This window comes from Orcinus orca, chromosome 1 (genome assembly GCF_937001465.1).
Source record: "Orcinus orca chromosome 1, mOrcOrc1.1, whole genome shotgun sequence".
Taxonomy (NCBI): domain Eukaryota; kingdom Metazoa; phylum Chordata; class Mammalia; order Artiodactyla; family Delphinidae; genus Orcinus; species Orcinus orca.
Window position 1 is genome coordinate 174,027,542 of NC_064559.1, and position 19,295 is coordinate 174,046,836.

The following is a 19,295-nucleotide window of genomic DNA, read 5'->3' on the forward strand; positions in this document are numbered from 1 at the left end:
CCTCTTTGCGGTTGGAGATGGTAATGCACTAATTGCTGTTTTTTGATCTATGCCTGGGGCTCATGCCCCTGGGGTCAAAACAAATCCTAAATATTGAACCCGTTGCTGTGAGATCTGAGCCTTGGTTGGAGAGACTTTATGTACCTTTCTTGCCAGAAAATTTAGGACCCTAATAGTATTTTGATCTGAATCTTGTTTGGTCTCACTATTTATCAATAAATCATCAACACCCTTCTCAAGGCTCAGTTCCCTTGCTAACACATTTTCAAAACGATGGGGGCTGCCCTGAAAACCCTGCGGAAGCACTGTCCATGTATATTGGTTAGCCCGCAGGGTGTCAGGGACTCTCCATTCAAAGGCAAAAACATATTGAGGGTCTGGATGTAGGCGAATATAGAAAAATGCATCCTTGAGGTTTAAAACAGAAAAATACTGAGCGCTCCCTGGCACTTGGGTGAAACGGGTCTATGGATTTGGCACCAATGGGTGAATAGGGATGACTGCCTCATTCACTGCTCGTAAGTTTTGCACAAACTGATACTCCCCGTTAGGCTTCTGAACAGGGAGGATAGGGGTGTTGCAAGGGGATTGGCAGGGCCTAATGAGTCCGTGTTTTAGGAATTTGCTGAGCAGCGGGTGGATTCCCCTCAGGGCCTCAGGCTTTAAAGGATATTGTCTCTTCCAGGGGTATTTTTTCCCAGGCCTTAACCTTATTTTTATTGGGGGAACACATTTTGCCTGAGGTATCCCAAACTGCAGGATCTACTTATTCTCTAATTTCTTTCCTTTTTTTTTTTTTTAACATCTTTATTGGAGTATAATTGCTTTACAATGGTGTGTTAGTTTCTGCTGTATAACAAAGTGAATCAGCTATACATATACATATATCCCCATATCCCCTCCCTCTTGCATCTCCCTCCCACCCGCCCTATCCCACCCCTCTAGGTGGTCACAAAGCACCGAGCTGATCTCCCTGTGCTATGCAGCTGCTTCCCACTAGCTATCTTTTTTACATTTGGTAGTGTATATATGTCCATGCCACTCTAATTTCTTGGTGGATGTCTTGGGGAATATTTTGATGCCCAAGAGGTGGGTCATTTGGGGCTACTAATAGATGCATTCTCTGTTTGAATTCTTTACCTCCTTGGACTTCACCGTGTCCTAAGAATATACTAGCTCCTAACTTATTTAGCAAGTCTCTCCTGAGGAGAGGGCCAGGGCATTCTGGCATATACAAAAATGAGTGAGCAATAATAATGGACCAAATTCCGCAGGCAAGGGGAAACATAAATCGCCTTACCTTTGGCTGTCCATCAACTCCCGTCACTGTACAGTCACGCCTGGAGAGGGGGCCGGCTGGCCAAGTCAGAACAGAGCAGGTGGCTCCAGTGTCTACAAGCAATTCAGTTCCCATACCCGCCATGTCAAGGGTGACCCGAGGCTCCGCTGGAGTGATGAGGATGGATTGAGTGGGATCTGGAGCCCAGCAGGCACTTGGGCCCTGTCAGTTGGTGTGCAGGAATCTATCATCCAAGAGATTTGCAAGGAAATGGGGCCGGTCGGGGTCGCCCCTCGGGCGTCCCACAGGACAGTGCTCAGGATGTTCCCTCTTCCAGTACCCCCCTTTCTGACAAAGGCACACTGGTTTGGGCCCAGGCGGCTTCTTAGTGGTCTGTCCAGCCTTTTTGGCCCTCCAGGGTCTCCTCGACGTGGGGGGTGGATCAGAGCAGCCAAAAACTGCCTTTTGTTTATTAGCCTCTCATCCTCATTGGCCTCCTCCATTAAGTCTCCGTTGTTATAGACCTTGAAGGCTTCCTCTACCAAGTTTGACAGTGGGGTTTGGGGCCCAGCCTCAAGCTTTTGTAATTTTCTCCAGATATTAGGAGTAGGCTGGGTGATAAAATGCACGGCCAATAGTGTCCTCCCTTCTGCAGACTCAGGGTCTGTATTGGTGGACTTCATGAATGCTTCTGTCACCCGGCTCAGGAAGACTGCTGGGTTCTCATCTTTTTCCTGTGTAACCTCTTGGACCTTATCATCATTTACAGGCTTCATCATACACTTTTCATTCCTTCTGATAGACAAGTAATATAATGTCTCATCCTAGCCTGGCCTACACGATCTTCACAGCCCCAGTGTGGGTCATGATCTGGGATTGCATCCCCACCCACCTGATAAATTTGGTGGCATGGACTGGTGGCCAGAAAGCCACCTGCACGTTCCCTGGCCTTTCTCAGTATATGCTCCTTGTCATCTGGGGTGCAACAGTGGGCCAGAATAACCATGATGGCCTGCCAGTTGAGAGATCACTTAAAGGCACAGAAACTCACACAAGCTGTTATCAAAAGCAGCGTTCCAGGACAACTCTGTTCTTTTATGAGAGAGAAACCAAATCCAGTCTTGCATCAGCCTACTCTTAATAAAATCCATTTACCTAATTAAATTTAATCCAACCTTAGAAAATCCTGACCACATACAAAATTGTTTCCTCGGTGCAGTGTTCCTCGTCCGCAAACCTTCTGCAAGTTTCTGTAGCCATAATTTGTCCCTTATCCTTTCCCCATGGAGAAATATCCAGCTCTACCACACGATCACCCTTTTTCCTTTCGACAAAATATATTTCCATTCCTCATACCTTCTTTTCTGAAAACACGCATCCTACTTTCCTTAAGCAACCATGAACTGTCCTATTTATTTATTTATTTATGGCTGCGTTGGGTCTTCATTACTGTGCGTGGCTTTCTCTAGTTGTGATGAACGTGGGTTACACTTCATTGCGGTGTGCGGGCTTCTCATTGCTGTTGCCTCTCTTGTTGCGGAGCACGGGCTCTAGGTGCACGAGCTTATGTAGCTGTGGCTCATGGGCTTAGTTACTCCACGGCATGTGGAATCTTCCTGGACCAGGGCTTGAACCTGTGTCCCCTAAATCCCATTGGCAGGAGGATTCTTTTTTTTTTTGCGGTACGCGGGCCTCTCACTGTTGTGGCCTCTCCCGTTGCGGAGCACAGGCTCTGGACGCACAGGTTCAGCGGCCATGGCTCACGGGCCCAGCCGCTCCGCGGCATGTGGGATCTTCCGGGACCGGGGCACGAACCCGTGTCCCCTACATCGGCAGGTGGACTCTCATCCACTGCGCCACCAGGGAAGCCCCCCATGAACTTTTACATAAGCATTCTCTATTGGTAGAGAACATTTCAAGGCAGTACCAAATAGCTTAATTTTTCTCTCACAAGAAGACAAAAGTAGGTAAGTTTAGACCTGTTTAGCAATTAATGTTCCAATATTTTACCTTATTTGAAATGGCCTGAATATTCAATTTAACTTAATTTAGTTTCAAATTTACCAAAATTTTGAGAGACTTGTTTTAGATGGATGTTTCCAAGACGTAATTATTCCTATAGAGGTTATCAAAAACTGATCCCAGTACTTTCACTTAAAAATTTAATGATATCAGGTTACTTCCCCTGTTGACACATTTTATAACAGAAACAATATGCACTTATTGACTTCCAGGAACCTTAGGTACAATGAAAGTTGATGACTCTAAAGACAGGTCTGTATTAATTAAACCCACAAGCTTAAGTTAGACAAGTTAATTTCTACAGAACCAGAGATTTCATAGTTTTCCTGCTTGAATTTAAAATGGCCCTCTTTTTCTTTTTTCCCTCGGTGTGGGGGACTACAGATGGATCAGGTGCTTCCTGAGAGCCCAGGCAGAATAGTTACATTGCAAAGGCAGAGGCAGAGATGCAAGCCCCTTGATCCAAGGAAAGAATAGTTATGCCGATCACAAAACTTAAAGACACAAACAAGAAGTTTCAGGATAAAGTGGATGGAGTGTAGGGGTGAAGACCAAGGGAGAGGTAAAGGGAGGAGGGACAGAAAAGAATGTCAGAAAAAGAGAAAGAGACAGAAAGAGAGAGATTGCCCTTTCAACCTGCCCCCGCGGGTGTCCATGCAGGCACCAAACAGCGCTCTTCCAGAAAGGGCCAGTGACGGAGGGAGCCCACGGGGGTGATTAAGCCCGGAAACCAGCCAGTTGTATGTTGTCTGTGGGACTGTCACCCACACGTACACCAGTATATAGAAATCTGCCCCTTCAGCCCGTTCCCAGTGGGACTTTCCTTGGCGGCAGGAAAATAAAGGTGAGAATATTGGGATGATAGGGCTTCCAGCCATTCCACGATATGAGGTTTGAACATCTATCACTCTCATAATCTCTGGTCAGGGAGAGCCCTCTGGACCACGGTCTGCACGGCGTGAGGTGAGCCTCTCCCACCTCTGCCTGTCACCCGTCAAGGTGAGCCGTTGCCGGCCAGAGGGAGCAGGTCTCACAAGCTGAGAGGAGTGATGCTGTAGCTGCCTGATGTCCACTCTCTCGGAAGGACAGGACAGAAGGAGGAGAGGACGGAGAGAGGAGAGGACAGAAAGAGAAGTAGAGAGATTTCAGGAGAGGGAAAGGGACCAAGGGGAAAGGGAAAATGGTGAAGGCAAAAGGACGAAGGGAAGGGGAAAGTGTTGTCTGAATGAGGGTACTGAAGCCCCCAGGGGCCAGGAAGGCAGACTTACCAAACGTGGTGACACTGAAACAAGAGGTTCAGGTGGCCGCTTGTCACCTGCTGTGAAGCTGCGTTCGGTGGTCCCAGAGGTGCCCAGATCCTCTTCCCAGACAGGCACAAGGAAGGGCCCAACGTTGGGCGCCACAAAATATGTAACTGACCAGGGCTCTTGGCCTCCTTAATCAATAGAAGTTGATCAGAGGCCAGACAAGAAATGCAGGCAAGGCTTTATTGGGGCCCCTGCAGCAGTGGGGGAGCGAGAACAAACAACAGGTTCCCTTGTTTGCTCACTCCCCGAAGGGGGTCAAGCTTGTTTCTTACATGGGGTGAGGGTAGGGGTGTATCCAGGGGTTGGGCCAGAGGGTGGCTTAGGTGGTCTGCCCACTGCTTAGGTGGTGTCGTGTGCAGGGGGAATGCGCAGCACCCTGCTTTTCCTCCTGACACCCTGTTTTTAATCTAGGCTCTTCAAAAGTGGCAGTTGGGGGTCAGAAGCAAAAGCAGCGTGCTGCCCATGCCCCCTGCACACAACACCACCTAAGGGGTGGGCAATAAGTGGTGCTGGGAGAACTGGACAGCTACATGTAAAAGAATGAAATTAGCACACTCCTTAACACCATACACAAAAATAAACTCCAAATGGATTAAAGACCTAAATGTAAGACCAGACACTATCAAACTCTTAGAAGAAAACATAGGAAAAACGCTCTTTGACATAAACCACAGCAAGATCTTTTTTGACCCACCTCCTAGAGTAACGGAAATAAAACCAAAAATAAACAAATGGGACTTAATTAAACTTAAAAACTTTTGCACAGCAAAGGAAACCATAAACAAGACCAAAAGACAACCCTCAGAATGGGAGAAAATATTTGCAAATGAAACAACAGACAAACGATTAATCTCCAAAATATACAAACAGCTCATGGAGCTCAATATCAAAAAAACAAACAATCCAGTTAAAAAATGGGTGGAAGACCTAAATAGACATTTCACCAAGGAAGACATACGGATGGCCAGGAGACACCTGAAAAGATGCTCAAATCACTAATTATTAGAGAAATGCAAATCAAAACTACAATGAGGTATCACCTCACACTGGTCAGAATGGCCATTATCAAAAAATCTAGAAACAATAAATGTTGGAAAGGGTGTGGTGGAAAGGGAACCCTCCTGCATTGTTGGTGGGAATGTAAATTGATACAGCCACTGTGGAAAACAGTATGGAGGTTCCTTAAAAAACTAAAAATAGAACTACCATATGACCCAGCAATCCCACTACTGGGCATATACCCTGAGAAAACCATAATTCAAAAGGAGTCATGTACCACAATGTTCATTGCAGCTCTATTTACAATAGCCAGGACATGGAATCAACCTAAGTGTCCATTGACAGGTGAATGGATAAAGAAGATGTGGCACATATATACAATGGAATATTACTCAGCCATAAAAAGGAATGAAATTGAGTTATTTGTAGTGAGGTGGATGGACCTAGAGTCTGTCATACAGAGTGAAGTAAGTCAGAAAGGGAAAAATAAATACTGTATGCTAACACATATATAGAGAGAATCTAAAAAAAAACAATGGTACTGATGAACATAGTTGCAGGGCAGGAATAAAGAGATAGGCATAGAGAATGGACTTGAGGACATGGGGTGGGAGGGCGAAGCTGGGGCGAAGTGAGAGTAGCATCAACATATATACACTACCAAATGTGTAATGTATAAAATAGTTGGCTGGTGGGAAGAAGCGGCATAGCACAGGGAGATTGGCTCAGTGCTTTGCGATGACTTAGAGGGGTGGGATAGGGAGGATGGGAGGGAGGGAGACGCAAGAGGGAGGGGATAGGGGGACACGTGTATGCACATGGCTGATTTGCTTTGTTGTGCAACAGAAACTAACAGAGTACTGAGAAGCAATTATACTCCAAAAAACATCTATTAAAGAACCCACAAATATTAGAAACTATCAAAACTGCTTTATCAAGGGATTTTGCTCTCTCTTTTTAAGAGTCTTTGTGTACAACTACCTTCAGTGTGTTAGGGACAGTGGGAGGGAGGCTCAAGAGGGAGGGGATATGGGGATATATGTATACATATAACTGATTCACTTTGTTGTACAGCAGAAACTAACACAACATTGTGAAGCAATTATACTCCAATAAAGATGAAAAAAGAAAAAAAAAGTGACAGCTGGGTTTTTTGGTCTCTTGGTATATTTTGCTCAGAATTTGCCCCAACTGTGCATGGACATAGTTATTTTTAGTCCCATACACTTTCTTTGTATTTTGTTGCTCGAAGAGAGGTGTGACCAGGTGCAAGAATTGCAGCGCTACAGCAAAGGGTCCCAGGCCCAGCATGTCTCAGTTGGGCCCCTCTAAGGATGTAGCGAGGAAGCTACCACACAATAGCTGGGAGGCTCCTTCCCTGACAGGTGCCCGGGGTGAGCTTCTTCCCTCTGAGCCTTTGGAGACGAGCCCTTTCTCCCGACTCAGCTGCCGTGGGAGCCTCAGGTGACAGGCGGGTTGTGGGGCGTGAGGGACCCCAGAGTGTGAGGCTGCAGGGGCGCTGGGACACGCTTGTCCTGCTGGGGTTCTGGGCCCACAGACCAGGGGTCATGTCCCCTCCTCGTCTCCTCTGCTTTCCCTCCCCTTCTCTCTCTCTTCCATTCCATCCAGCTCCTTGCAAGGGAAGACACACACGCTCCATATGACATTGTGAATTTATCCAGGGAGTGGGAAAGAGGGGAAGCCAGGTGAGTGACAAATGGGCAGACCCGTAACACACGGGGGTGATCAGGGGCCCAAGGCGATGGTAGTCACGCAGGACTTAGCAGCTACAGTAACGGCTGCCCAGGGTGTCCGTGTCCTAATCCCCGGAACTCAGAGCAAGGCTGTTTTATCTGAGTGGGCCTGTGTAATCACAAAGGTCTGATGAAAGAGAAGGTGATGTGAAGACAGAAGCAGGGGGACATTTGAAGAAGCTGATGGATTTGAATATGGAGGAGGGCCCAGGAGCAAAGGAACACAAGGATTGCAGCTCTAGATGTGGGAAAAGGCAAAGGGAGGGATCCTCTCCTACATCCCTGCACCGGGGGCCCTGCCAACACCTTGGCTGTGTCCAGGGAAACCCACTTCCGGCTTCTGACTCCAGAGCTGTCAGAGAATGATTCTGTGTTGTTCGAAGTCTTTAAGGCTGTGACCAATTGTTTTATCAGCAAAAGGAAGTGGATTCAGGGACAGACAGGTAGGCAGAAGGGGAGAAAGACAGGGAGAGAGTAGACAGACTGAAGGAGGGCAGGTGATCAGGGTTTAGGTGGACAGTCAGAGACACAGGTGGGTCAGAGACAGATGGAGAGATAAGCAGATAGGGAGCCTGGAGAAAGGTGAGATGAGGAGGGCAGAACGTCTGACGGGCAGGAGGCAGGAGATGAGGTAGGCCGGCAGGTGGGAAGATAGAAGCAGGAAGTGGGCACAGAGGCAAGGACGGGAGAGAGTGACAGCGAGACAGGCTGGCAGGCAGGGGCCCTCAGAGCTCGTCCTTGTCTCCAACAAGCATTACAGGAGCTTCCTGAGCTGCAAGTGGATCCCATTCTTGGACTTCAACACAACTCTTGGAATGGGAACAGGGACCCTGGAGGGATCGGGTGCCAGCTCAAAGCGAAGCAAGGTCAGGGCCACGGCCACCTTCATCTCATTCATGGCAAACTGCTTCCCGATGCAGTTCCTGGGTCAGGGAGGGAAAAGGAAGTGAGCAGAGGCTTCTAACCCCTGCCGGGCACAGGGCATTCAGGGCTCTCCTCCACCTGGCCCAGCCCTGATCCCTTCCTTACGGGTCACACTGAACGTGCCACCCAAGCCTCGGTCCACCCTCTCCCCCTGACCCTTACAAAGGCCACCTCTCTCCAGGATTAGCTCCTAACTCCTACTTCTGCTCTCAGCACTAGCAAGTCCTGTTGGGGAGCGTCGGCGCTCTAAGCCACAGGGTCAAGTCACGTGAATCAGTAAATGTGAATTAGTACTTTGTTCACTCGTCCACAGGCCGTTTCTGGTTTCCGTCCAGGCCAGGGCACTGTAGGGGGGTGTGGCAACTCTCGGGCCCTCACCACCCATGGCAGACAAGCAGGGGCCCCAGTCCCCAGACAGGAGAGGACAGAGTTGTGTAAGGAAGTCAGGATGGCAACCAGGCTTCTTGGAGGGGCCACGGGTTAGCGCCCCTCGACCTGCTGGACCACTTGCCTCCCAGTTAATGCTCCGGCCTCCTGTCTCCCCGCAGCCCCTCAGTCAACCCGCCCCTGGAGCCTTCCCATTCTACTCCAGCAAAGCCCCTCCTCCCATCCCGTGGGCTCCTCACTGGCCTTTCCAGTCTCCTTGCCTCCCGTCCCTCTACTGCAGCCACGGCGGCTCGGGGCCTGCTGCGCCCTCCATCACAGGGAGGACACGTCGCGGGGCCTCAGCTGGCGTCACAGCGCTCTCTGGGCTGCTCCTCACTCACCTCGCACCTGTCCAGCCCCGCTTCCTCGCTCCGCTCCTGTTGAGGTCCCGTCCCCCCGCCTCTGCCGGCCACATGCTCAAGACTCAGTCTAGTGACCGCCTGGCCTCCCGCCTCTGCCGCCTGCGCCTCTTTCTCCCACATCCCCAAGCAGCTTTAATGTTAACTCAAGGACACATCACCGTCCCGTGACCAGACAGTGCCAGAAATATGGAACATTCCACAATCTGCTCAGTGAATGAATGAACGAGTGAAAGAGTGGATGAATGCATGATGTCTGTCTTGTAAGGCCAACGTACTGACCACTACACTATGGAAACGTCGCATGTCTGTCTTGAATAGCGGTAGTGGTTTCTTGACTGTGAACTGTTGGAGCAAGGAAAGTTCCTTTCGTCTCTGTGTTCCCATCTTGTAATATATGGTTTGGCACACAGAGGCAGGTTAATAAATAGCTTTCTATTTGAACAAAGTTAATTGAATTGGAAAAGAAAGGACTGGAGTAAAATTAAACATTAATTCTGACCTCGGAATTGAGTTGCCAGGTACCCCCTGTCCTCTGGTGGCAGCCGCATGACCTGCAGCCAATGTCTACAAGGAAGAACAGGACCTTGGCACTGACCAAATCCTAGAGCAAATTCCGCGAACGTGTTGCGTCAAGCCTGTTCTGTGAAGGTTGATTCACCGACTGAAAATTTCACAGAATTACAGGCTCAGAAAAAACTTGGATTACTAAGTAGTTCCAAAGTTATGGAAGTTACTATTTCGGAGGGGATCTGTAGCCGTTGAAGATTTTCACAGGAGTCATTGTGGAGTGTATCATCCAGGTGAACAGCTATTTCATGTGTGCTTTGTATTGTACACGGCAGGAACCTCTCAAATGCGTGTGTCCAACACAAAACAGTGAGTTTTCTCTCAAAAGCACTTGATTGCCTTCAATTTCATCCTTTTTGGCCAAAATTAGACTCTGTAGATTTTTGGACTATGGTATATAATCCCTGCTACATGTATAGATTTTTGGCAACTAGAAAAGGTGTCATGTGTATGTTAATATGCTGTTATAACTTTGTTGGGCTCGACTACAGAAATAGAGAAGACACACAAGGCTTTCTTCAAATGGCAACTGTAACTGATCACATACATAGCTTGAAGCCTCAGGACAAGGAAGGCAGCTGGAAATCGAAACCCATGCAAACACGACGGCTGATACAGTGAGAGGTGGATTGGTAATTAAGTAAAAAAGACAGTGGGCTGGACTAGAAATGTGCCAAGAGAGAAAACCACCTTCTAAGATGACTGATACTTGGGAAAAGCAAACATCTGAAGTTTACCTTTCATGAAAAATTCTAAAGCTGAAAAGTCATACTCCTAAAGTGAGGAAAACCCTGGAATACTTTGGAGCGGCCACGGCCATGGCAATGTGGCTGGTCGCTGCGGAAGTCAGGAGGTCAAGGTCTCCGTGGCGTGCCCTGAAGGCCTTCTTGTACATGGGGACACACACATCCTTCTCAAAACGTGAAACCACAGGGACATAACTGCATACACCACATATGAATGTAGACAGTCACACACATCAGGTAGCACCCAGTGACACCCAGATGCCCCAGGTACAGAAGGCCTCACCTGGATCCTCCTGAGAAGGGCAGGAAAGCATGGCTGTGTCGATCAGAACCTGGTGCAAACCGGGATGGGTCAAACACCTGCAGAGAGAGCACCGGGGCCAGGGCAGGCGGGGTCAAACTCCTTGCACCAATCCACCAGGGGACAAGAATCCCCAAGGGGGAGCAGGAGAGGTGCTGGTCTGGAGAGAGCATTCCATCCCCTCCTCCATCATACCTCTGGGTTCGGCCACACCTTCGGGTTGTGGTGAAGCCCATAAAAGGAGAGGGAGAGTGGGATTCCTGTCGGGCAAGGAGGAGAGAGAGAAGACTGATGGTACCCATGGCAACAGGGGCAATGTGCACAAAAGGCCCAGGAGCCACCATGAGAGCTACCCTCCATCACTCTGAATGAAGTGGTGCTCTTGCAAGACAGGTGGGCTGGAGGTGACAAAGCACATGAGCACAGATTAGGAGCAGGTAACCATGGCCAGGACTGAGAAGGAAAAGAATTGGAGGCTTAGTATCAGGATCGCCTCACATGAAAACTCACAGTTATCAGGTGTCATCATGAGCCCTCGGGGAAAGTGCATTAACTCATCTAATCCTCACAGCAGCCCTCAAGGAAGGCACTCCTATCCCCATGTGCAGATGAGGCACCTGAGCCTTCAAGAGGTTAAGGGATGTGTCTGTGACCCCACAGAGAGGAGGTGGCTGGGCTGGGATTCAGACCCACTGGGAGGTGAGCCAATGGGTGGCCTCCAACCATGGCAGGGCTCTCAGACCTGATCATCAGCTGCTCTCGGCCATCCACCTGAGGGCTCCTCAGAGACTGGACCATCTGACCCATGACAATGGACTCCCTGAACTCCCTCATTTGCTTAGACCCCACATGGAAAGAACCACATCTCCCCTTGCTTACTTCTGCTTCTCTCTTAAGCCTTCACGTCTCAAGGAATTAGAATTATAGGGCTCCATTACAGACCACATTCAAGGGCTAGCATTTGCTTATTGAGCTCTCATTAGTTCAAGTTCTGTGTCAGGCGTTTTACAAAACCTCCAAACTGCAGAGGAAATATTAATTATCTTGAGGCGGAAACATCAGACAGAGCATCCCGGGGCTGGAAAGCACATGTGGATTTCTGATCTCCCACGTGGTCACGCAGAGTGCTTAGTTCAGTGGGTGTGGGTGAAGTTCATACCTGCAGGTAAGGAGCATCCATCAGGGAAGGTGATGGGCTTGCTCAGATATCTGCCAATGAATGGCACTGGTGGATAGAGTCGCAGTGCCTCCTTGATGCACATGGTGGTGTAGGGCATCTTGTCCAGGTGGTCCCTGAAAGGAAGCCCATTTGAGAGCGGCAGAGCCAGACAACCAGGGGTCCTCCACTCGCGGAGGGGCAAGGTCCTCCCACCTGTTGGGCACTCACCAGGTGATGGATGCGCCATCCCCCAGGAGGCTCTGGATCTCTTCCCGGCACCTCTGCTGATGCTCAGGGTGGGAGGCCAGAGCATAGAGCATCCAGGAGATGCCACTGGCTGTGGTGTCGTGACCCTCAAACATGAACGTGTCCACTTCGGCACGGAGCTCCCTGTCAGACAAGCTGCTCCCATTCTCCATCTGTGGAGGCAGGGAGAGTGCAGGGTCTGCCCTTCCTCTGTGCTTCTGGGCAAAGCCTCAGGCCTCTCCTGCCCACACTCACTCTGGCGAAGAGGAGGATGTCCAGGAAATCCAGGTGCCTCTTGCTCCTCACCTTCTCCAGCTCTCCCTCCTTCTGCAGGTGAGCCTTCCTCATCTTGATCACTCCATCTGTCCCAGAACAGTGGTTCCCAGGCAGAGCTGAGGGCTCTGGGGAACCAGATGCAGCACCCACTGTACCCCTATCTGCCCCTCAGGCCCAATCTGGGTACCAGGTGGATGAGGACGAGGGTGGGAATGGGCGCACATGTCAGGGCAGAGAGCTCCAGCATCGTCTGATCCAGGTGGGGAATCCCCTCAATAGCACAGCCCATGGAGGCTCTGCCTGGATGATGCTGGGAGGGGGTCTCATTCCACCGTCAGCAACGTGGTGACACATGTGTCTCCCTGCACCTCACCTGACACCCTGACGTCTCGGGTCCCAACCCCTGCACCAGGGAAGTACCCAGTGTGGGTGTGTGCCAGCCCCTGAAGGGGAAGCAGGAGTCTGGGCTCTGCCTGCGGGGTCAAGGCCAGGGGAGGAGCCACCCAGAAGGAGGAGCAGAACCTGTGTGTTGATGGGCCAGCTGGCAGGCGCGGTGGCTCCAGCGGCCTTCAGGAGTCAGCCTGTAGATGATGTCATTCTGGTGGAAAGCATTTCTTAATCGGGAAAAAGTCAGATTGCCAAGGTCTCTGATGGCCTGGATGTAGGACTGGATGTTCCTGAAGGGAGAGGATGCAGAGGAGACTGGAGTGGAGGGAGCCTCTGACCTGGAGTCGGAGTGGGGCTCCGGGTGGGGATTCCTCAGTCAGCGGGGACAGGCAGCACTGAGGCTTTGTCATTTCTGCCTCACAGCCCAGAAGACCCTCTGTCCTTTACAAGTGGCCTGAGTGGCCAGGCTTCTCCATTTGCCAGGATCAGGGATTTGACCATGGTCCATGTCTCTCTGCAGAATATTGCTTTTAGAGCTCATAAGCGTCCACGCTACCCTAACTGCCTCTCAGGTAAGTCCTCCCCAGCTGGTGAGAACAAGGACCCTGCTGTTGAAAGACTGTCACTGACCTGTCTGTCTGGATGCTGCCCTGGTGGCTGAAGGCGCACTTCATGATGGTGTCCAGGGTCATCAAGGAGACGTGTCCAAGGACCTCCAGATGTGAGTCCAGGCTGACGAGCTCCTCCCACTTGTCCTGTGGTGGGAGGGGGACATTGACCCAGCTCTGCTCCCCTGGAAGGCCTGTGCTGACAAGGCCAGGCTCTCTCTCTGTCTCTCTAAATCTTCTGATGAGTTTTTCTCACTGTCAAAGCAGATGTGTTTTAGCAGTTTGAAGCTGTGACACATGTGTGTAATGTGATGTCTATTTTCTCGGGATCATTTATTATGTAATTAATTATACTCTTTCATAATATTCTGAATCAATTCTGAATTCTAGGAACAATTTATGATGATAATCACCCTGTGGCAGACCAGAAAACATTGTTTCTCAAGGGACAAACGGGTAATCTTTTGTGTCCTGAGATCGGAACTGGACAGGAGATGGCCAACTCTTATAAGCAAATATTTCAAGGCAAGGAAAAGGTTAAGGGACTCTATTTAGGCTCCTATGAAGGGGCGATTCCTTTCATTTATCCATTGTTAACTGAGACCAGTAGGTGCTCAGTCTGGATCAGAGGTGATGTTTGTCAAGACCTGGCTCTGTGAGTGTAGACGTGGCCTCATTTCCTCCCATGAGTGGCTCAATTCCATGCAGAGGCCTTGGGCCCCAGGCCAGAGACTAGTTGAGTGACATCCTGGGATGTCCACTCTGCCACTGAAGCTGCCATTGTCCAGGGCATCCGGGGGAAGCTTGCACCGCTGTCCAGGGGAATGACCCTTGCTCTAATCCTCTGTGTTGGAGATGTGGAGATGAGAGGAGAGTGGACCCTGAATACACTATGTCCCTGCTTTCCCTTGCCTCAGAGCAAATTGTGGATACAAGCTGCTGCCTGGGCACCCCTCTGTCCCATCCAGTTTTGGTGAGCTCTGTCTCAGAGTACGTTCTGATTGCATCATTCTGGGGGCTGGGTCTGATGGACACCTGAGGGACACAAGGGTCTGAGAGTGGACTTTGTCAGCAGTGCTGGATGTGAGTGGGTCCAGGTGACGAGGGATAGACTCACCAGCATCACTCGGACAGAGTCGGCCATCAGACCCACGTAGGGCTTCAGGATGTCGTAGTGGAAGGCTGGGGTCAGCATCCGCCGGTGCTGGAACCACGTCTGCCCCTCCAACAAAAGCAAACCTTTCCCTGGGCCACAGATGGGTGTGTGTGTGGGTCGGGGAGCCTGGATCAGAGGGACGACTAGGGACAACTTGGGAGGAACCAAGGGTGTCAGGAGAAGGCACATCATGGGCAAAGGTAGGAAAGGCGAGTACAGTTCAGGAATGTGAATTTCCAGAAAGGCTGGTCCATAGGATGTGATTATGACAGCTGTGAGACAGAGGTTGAAGAAGAGTAGGGGGGCAGGTGATAGAAGGAATTAATAGTCAGGCTGAGAATATCGCAGAGGACTGAGAAGTGATGAAGAAGAGGCTGAGCTTCAGGCAGGCTCTCAGCACCATTACAAAGGGTGAGAGTTTCACTAGAAGGAGAGAAAATGAGGCTTGACTGAGAGATGAGGTGGTGACAGGGTGCCTCGTACCTGTTGTTCTCCATTAACCAAAGAGGCAGCACTTGGTAAACCTAACTGGTGGGTGGACTGCAGTTGTATTTAAATGTACTTACCAATCCAGGGGATCAGCATTCTGTAGGCATCGTGAGACTTTGGGTCTGAAAGGGAAGGAAGGGAAGTGGAGGGCACCGAACAAGGCAGGCAGCCCCCAGAGCAGCTGTGGCACCTTCCGTTCCTCATGCTGGTCAGCTGGCAGTCTGTCTCTAGCTACTTCCCTCTTGCCTCCCATCCCTGACTCTCTCTGTCCTGATGGTCACTGTGGGCCCAGGAAGGCAGACTCAGTGTCCCAGCAGCAGAACACCCACAGGACTAAGACGGTGAATCGGCAAGAAAGATAGGCTCTGCTCAGCACCACAGAGTAAGAAAGGAGCCTGTGGTTTTCCTCCAGTTTGTGGTGGTTTGGCCATTTCATGACCCAGGACAGGCAACAGTGAGAGGTGCCAAACCTACATCAGTGTGGACAGGGAACTGTCTTCCAGACCTGGGATCATCTCAGTTGGGTTAAAACAAGAAAGAAAGTAAGACAGGAAAGAGAAGCCAGCCCCACCCGGGTGTTGAAGCATTCACTGTAAGTGAGTAATGCTGGCCTTAGTCTGGCTTGTGGGCTGCAAGGATGGCTGGTAGGGTGCCAGGTATTGATGGCTGTAGTGCCAGTTTCTTCTGGAATTTCACAGATCCAGGGCCATGTACCCAAGAGGGAAGATTTTCTCCTGCTGGGATGTGGGTTTCCCTCTCACCTGATCTCCCCAGGACCACCTTCATGTAGTCAGGGTCATAGATCAACACCAGGGCTTTCGTCCCCCACAGCCAGCGAGCACAGGCACTTGGGTATTTCTCTACCCTCTTCAGTAGGGGTCGCAGCTCGGTCTCGTCTTGGAACTGTCCCCAAGGGAAAGATAAATCAATAAAACCCTTCTCTGAGTTCCAGTGCTGGAGTGGGGGTGAAGGGCAGGATGTGTACAGGGAGATCGTTCTGGATCGATCAGCAGAACTAGGAGTTTGGAACTATTTCTTCTGACCTGGGCTCTGCCCCAGACCTGCTGGCTGTCCACCTTTGTCCTAAGACCACATTCTGTCCCCTTGTCGGGTAGAGCCCTGGGCCACCAGTACGAACTGCCTACAGAAACTTACATCAGGGAATCACTCCCTGGTGTAGAAAACTTTGGGAGGTGATTCGTATAACATTTGCATGAGCAATTTATGATAATTCGTATCACTTAATAAGCAGTTTTGTCATAGAATTTTAGTTAGAGAATAAAATAGATTATATTAAAAAAATAAATTTATATATTAATTTCCTTTTGCTTACTGATTGCTATATATCATCAATATTTTCCCAGCATACATGTAAATGTTTGCTAATATGAAAGTGTCGGATGTATATGGCTAAGTGAAAAAAACTAAGTACTAAATTGTATGTGTATATATTATTATTTTTTTATTATTTTTGTGGTACGCGGGCCTCTCACTGTTGTGGCCTCTCCCGTTGCGGAGCACAGGCTCCGGACGCTCAGGCTCAGTGGCCCTGGCTCACAGGCCCAGCCGCTCCGCGGCATGTGGGATCTTCCCGGACCGGGGCACGAACCCGTGTCCCCTGCATCGGCAGGCGGACTCTCAACCACTGTGCCACCAGGGAAGCCCGTGTATATATTGTTTTACATATTGAGCGTATACACAGTGATAGGATAGATTCTGGATGTATACATGAAAATGGTATTGAACTAAGGTTCTTATATGTGTATTTTAAATCTTATTTTCACTTACCAATAACCAGAAACTTTTATGCACTTCCCACCGCCCAGAGGAATCTCTTGAAACTCCTCATGTTGGACCACAAAGGCCCTTGCTTTCTGGCTTTACCCTCTCTATTCTTGCCTCCGGCCGGGCTGGTGAGTCCACAGGACCCATTGCTCTGCCCGCAAAGATGCTGCTGCCTGTGCGCCTTGCACTGGCCCCACCTGCTCACACTTCTAGGCCTCTGCCCAGGTTCTTTCCTCTACCTGGTGTGCCCCTCCTCTTTGCCACAGAGCAACTGCCTCTCCTTAACCTTGCAGATTCAGCTTCATTGTATCACCTCTGGATTTCTCATCAACATTTGGTCCTAGGCATGTTCCATGCAGTCACCTCGTCTTTAATTCAATGGCTTCTGTGTAACTCAAAGCAACCATCCGCCACTTTGGTATCTAATCTCTGCCTGCATCCTACCATCAGGACTCACCAGCTCTAGGGCAACTTGCCTACTGTGGGATGGGTTCCTTCACTGAGCACGTATTTACTGAGCATCTACTATGTGCCAGGCACTGGTTTAAGGCACTGAATGAGGATGCGGCTGTAGATGCTTGTCTGTTTGGAGCCTCCAGGAGGAGACAGCGAGATTGAGGACATGACAACCGTAGGGGCTCATGAATGTGTGATGGAGGGAAGACCAGGCCTCTGGGGAAGCTCTGGGGAAGGGGCCCTAACTCAGATCTGGACTTAGAAAGCTCTTTGTCATGCTCTTGCTCATTCGTCGAGTCATCATTTACCAAGATGCTCTCGGGTTACAAAGAAGAACCAGAGGCAGGGTCTCCCAGAAGGAGCTCACAGCTATGACACTGCAGACAAAACTAGCTGAATCCGGTTAGCACTGCCTTATGAGAAGGACAGCCAAGGGAAGAAGGATTGTCCCTCCGCTCCTGGGAGACCCGGAAAGACATCTTGGAGGAGGTGGCTTGGAGTTGGGCCTTTGTAGACAGACATATGAGGGACAAGATCATTCCAGGTAGAGGGCACATGGGAGCAGAGTCCCAGAGGCCAGAATGCCCAGGCAGGCGGGGAGGACGCTGAGTAAGCTGGGGTGCAGGAGATTAGGAAGCAGAGGGGAGAGAGGTACTGGGCCAGCCCACGTGGGGCTCGGGCTGTTTCCGGTTCCCGTCTTTGGCTCCACTCTACTCTAATCACGCTGCAGAGAAAGGGAGGCCTCAGCTCTCTGCAACCCCTGATTTTCTCCCAGCATTTGTTCAGTCCACAAACCCTTGATGAGCCCCTCTCCAGGTGGCCCCTGACGTGGCTCTGAGCCCCCCGCCGCCCAGGCTAGTGCTGCCAGTGCTGGGTGGGTAGGCGCTGCCCCTGCCCAGCCTGCAAGCCGCTCCTTCCCTCCTTCCTGTCCCTCCACACGCTGGATGGGCAGCCCTCTGCGCAGGCTCCGTGCAGGGTGCTGGGGGTGAGAGGGATTTCACGCTCGGTTCCGAGAGCACATAGTCCACTGAGGGAGGAGACCAGGCGGGCGACCTCACCCTGTGGATGGTGCAACTCAAATGTCAGTTCTCCTTACCTGGCATCATCCTGGGAACCTCGCTCATGTGTGCCAGCAACTTGTCAGGGTTTAAGCACCGAAATCAGGAGACTGGAAAATTCCTCAGTCTTAAACCGAGCCAGTTTGTCCCTACAGCTGACGTAACCCCCACCCAGCAGGTGGGTCTCTTTTCCTGTCACCTGACACCTTCTTAGATTCCTGTCTGTCATCTCCACGGACAGTGAGCCCACAGGGCAGCGTCCATCAGACTGACGTCTGTGCTCCCAGGCAAGCTCAGGGCCAGGCAGAGAGGATGCGATTGAGGGATGGGGCAGGGAAGCATGTAGAAGCCTGTTCTATGAGAACAACTGAAGCTGCTTAGCCTGGAGACAGGGGAGACTCAGGAAGGAAGAGCCACTGTCCTCAAAGTGCAGGGCTGCCAGGACAGCCTGCAGATCTCCCTAAGGAAGGAGTGTCTGACAGACCCAAGGACACCAGCACGGGGTCCTGGGAGGGAGGGAGCTCCCCGGACTGGGATGAGGAGCCAAGACCTGAGAGGTATGCTGGGTCCTTTTGTGAGGCCACGTGCTCGCCCCACAACAAGGCTTCGTCCCATGGGCTTGCTCACCAGGACCATGGTCTGAGAGCCCCGGCCCTCCCTGCCCTCCCACTTCCCCGTCCCACTCCATCCTACCTCCTGCATGTGCCCATAGAGCCAGTGGGAAGGAGGAGACGGGAACTGCTGGAGGGCTTTGAGCAGCCACTGTCTGCGCAGGTAGAGCTGTGCTGCCTTGAGCAGAAGCAGAACCAGGCCGAGCAGGGAGGCCACCTGCAGGAGCCCAGAGACACCGCCCAGGGCTCTGGGGGTGCTCAGCACAGAGACACTCATGGTGCAGCGGCTTCTGGATTGCTGACTGTCCCTGAAGGTGGCTGACCTCCCCTGAGCACCCAGCCTGGTCAGGGAGGCTTGCCCCGCCCACCTAGGGGAG

At 50.8% G+C, this 19,295-nt stretch overlaps 2 protein-coding genes across 2 annotated transcripts in view; both read right to left on the bottom strand.

Annotated features, from left to right (window-relative positions):
• Positions 1-766: 766 nt before the first annotated feature.
• Positions 767-19,231, bottom strand: LOC101272104 (taurochenodeoxycholic 6 alpha-hydroxylase-like). The gene is made up of 12 exons (XM_049708104.1): positions 19,001-19,231; positions 15,770-15,911; positions 15,086-15,130; positions 14,481-14,608; positions 13,386-13,510; positions 12,891-13,045; positions 12,348-12,454; positions 12,075-12,265; positions 11,847-11,980; positions 10,883-10,947; positions 10,670-10,746; positions 767-8,284 (listed from the first exon to the last, which is right to left on the bottom strand). The coding sequence occupies exons 1-12, from the start codon at positions 19,193-19,195 to the stop codon at positions 8,116-8,118; spliced, it is 1,533 nt and encodes a 510-aa protein (XP_049564061.1). The 5' UTR covers positions 19,196-19,231; the 3' UTR covers positions 767-8,115.
• The window catches only part of LOC101272359 (cytochrome P450 4A11-like), an 86,241-nt gene continuing 67,712 nt past the window's right edge, over positions 767-19,295 (bottom strand). Inside the window, exon 13 of the mRNA XM_049694246.1 lies at positions 767-7,667. The gene's annotated coding sequence lies outside the window, so the exon portion shown is untranslated. The remainder of the gene's footprint in view (positions 7,668-19,295) is intronic.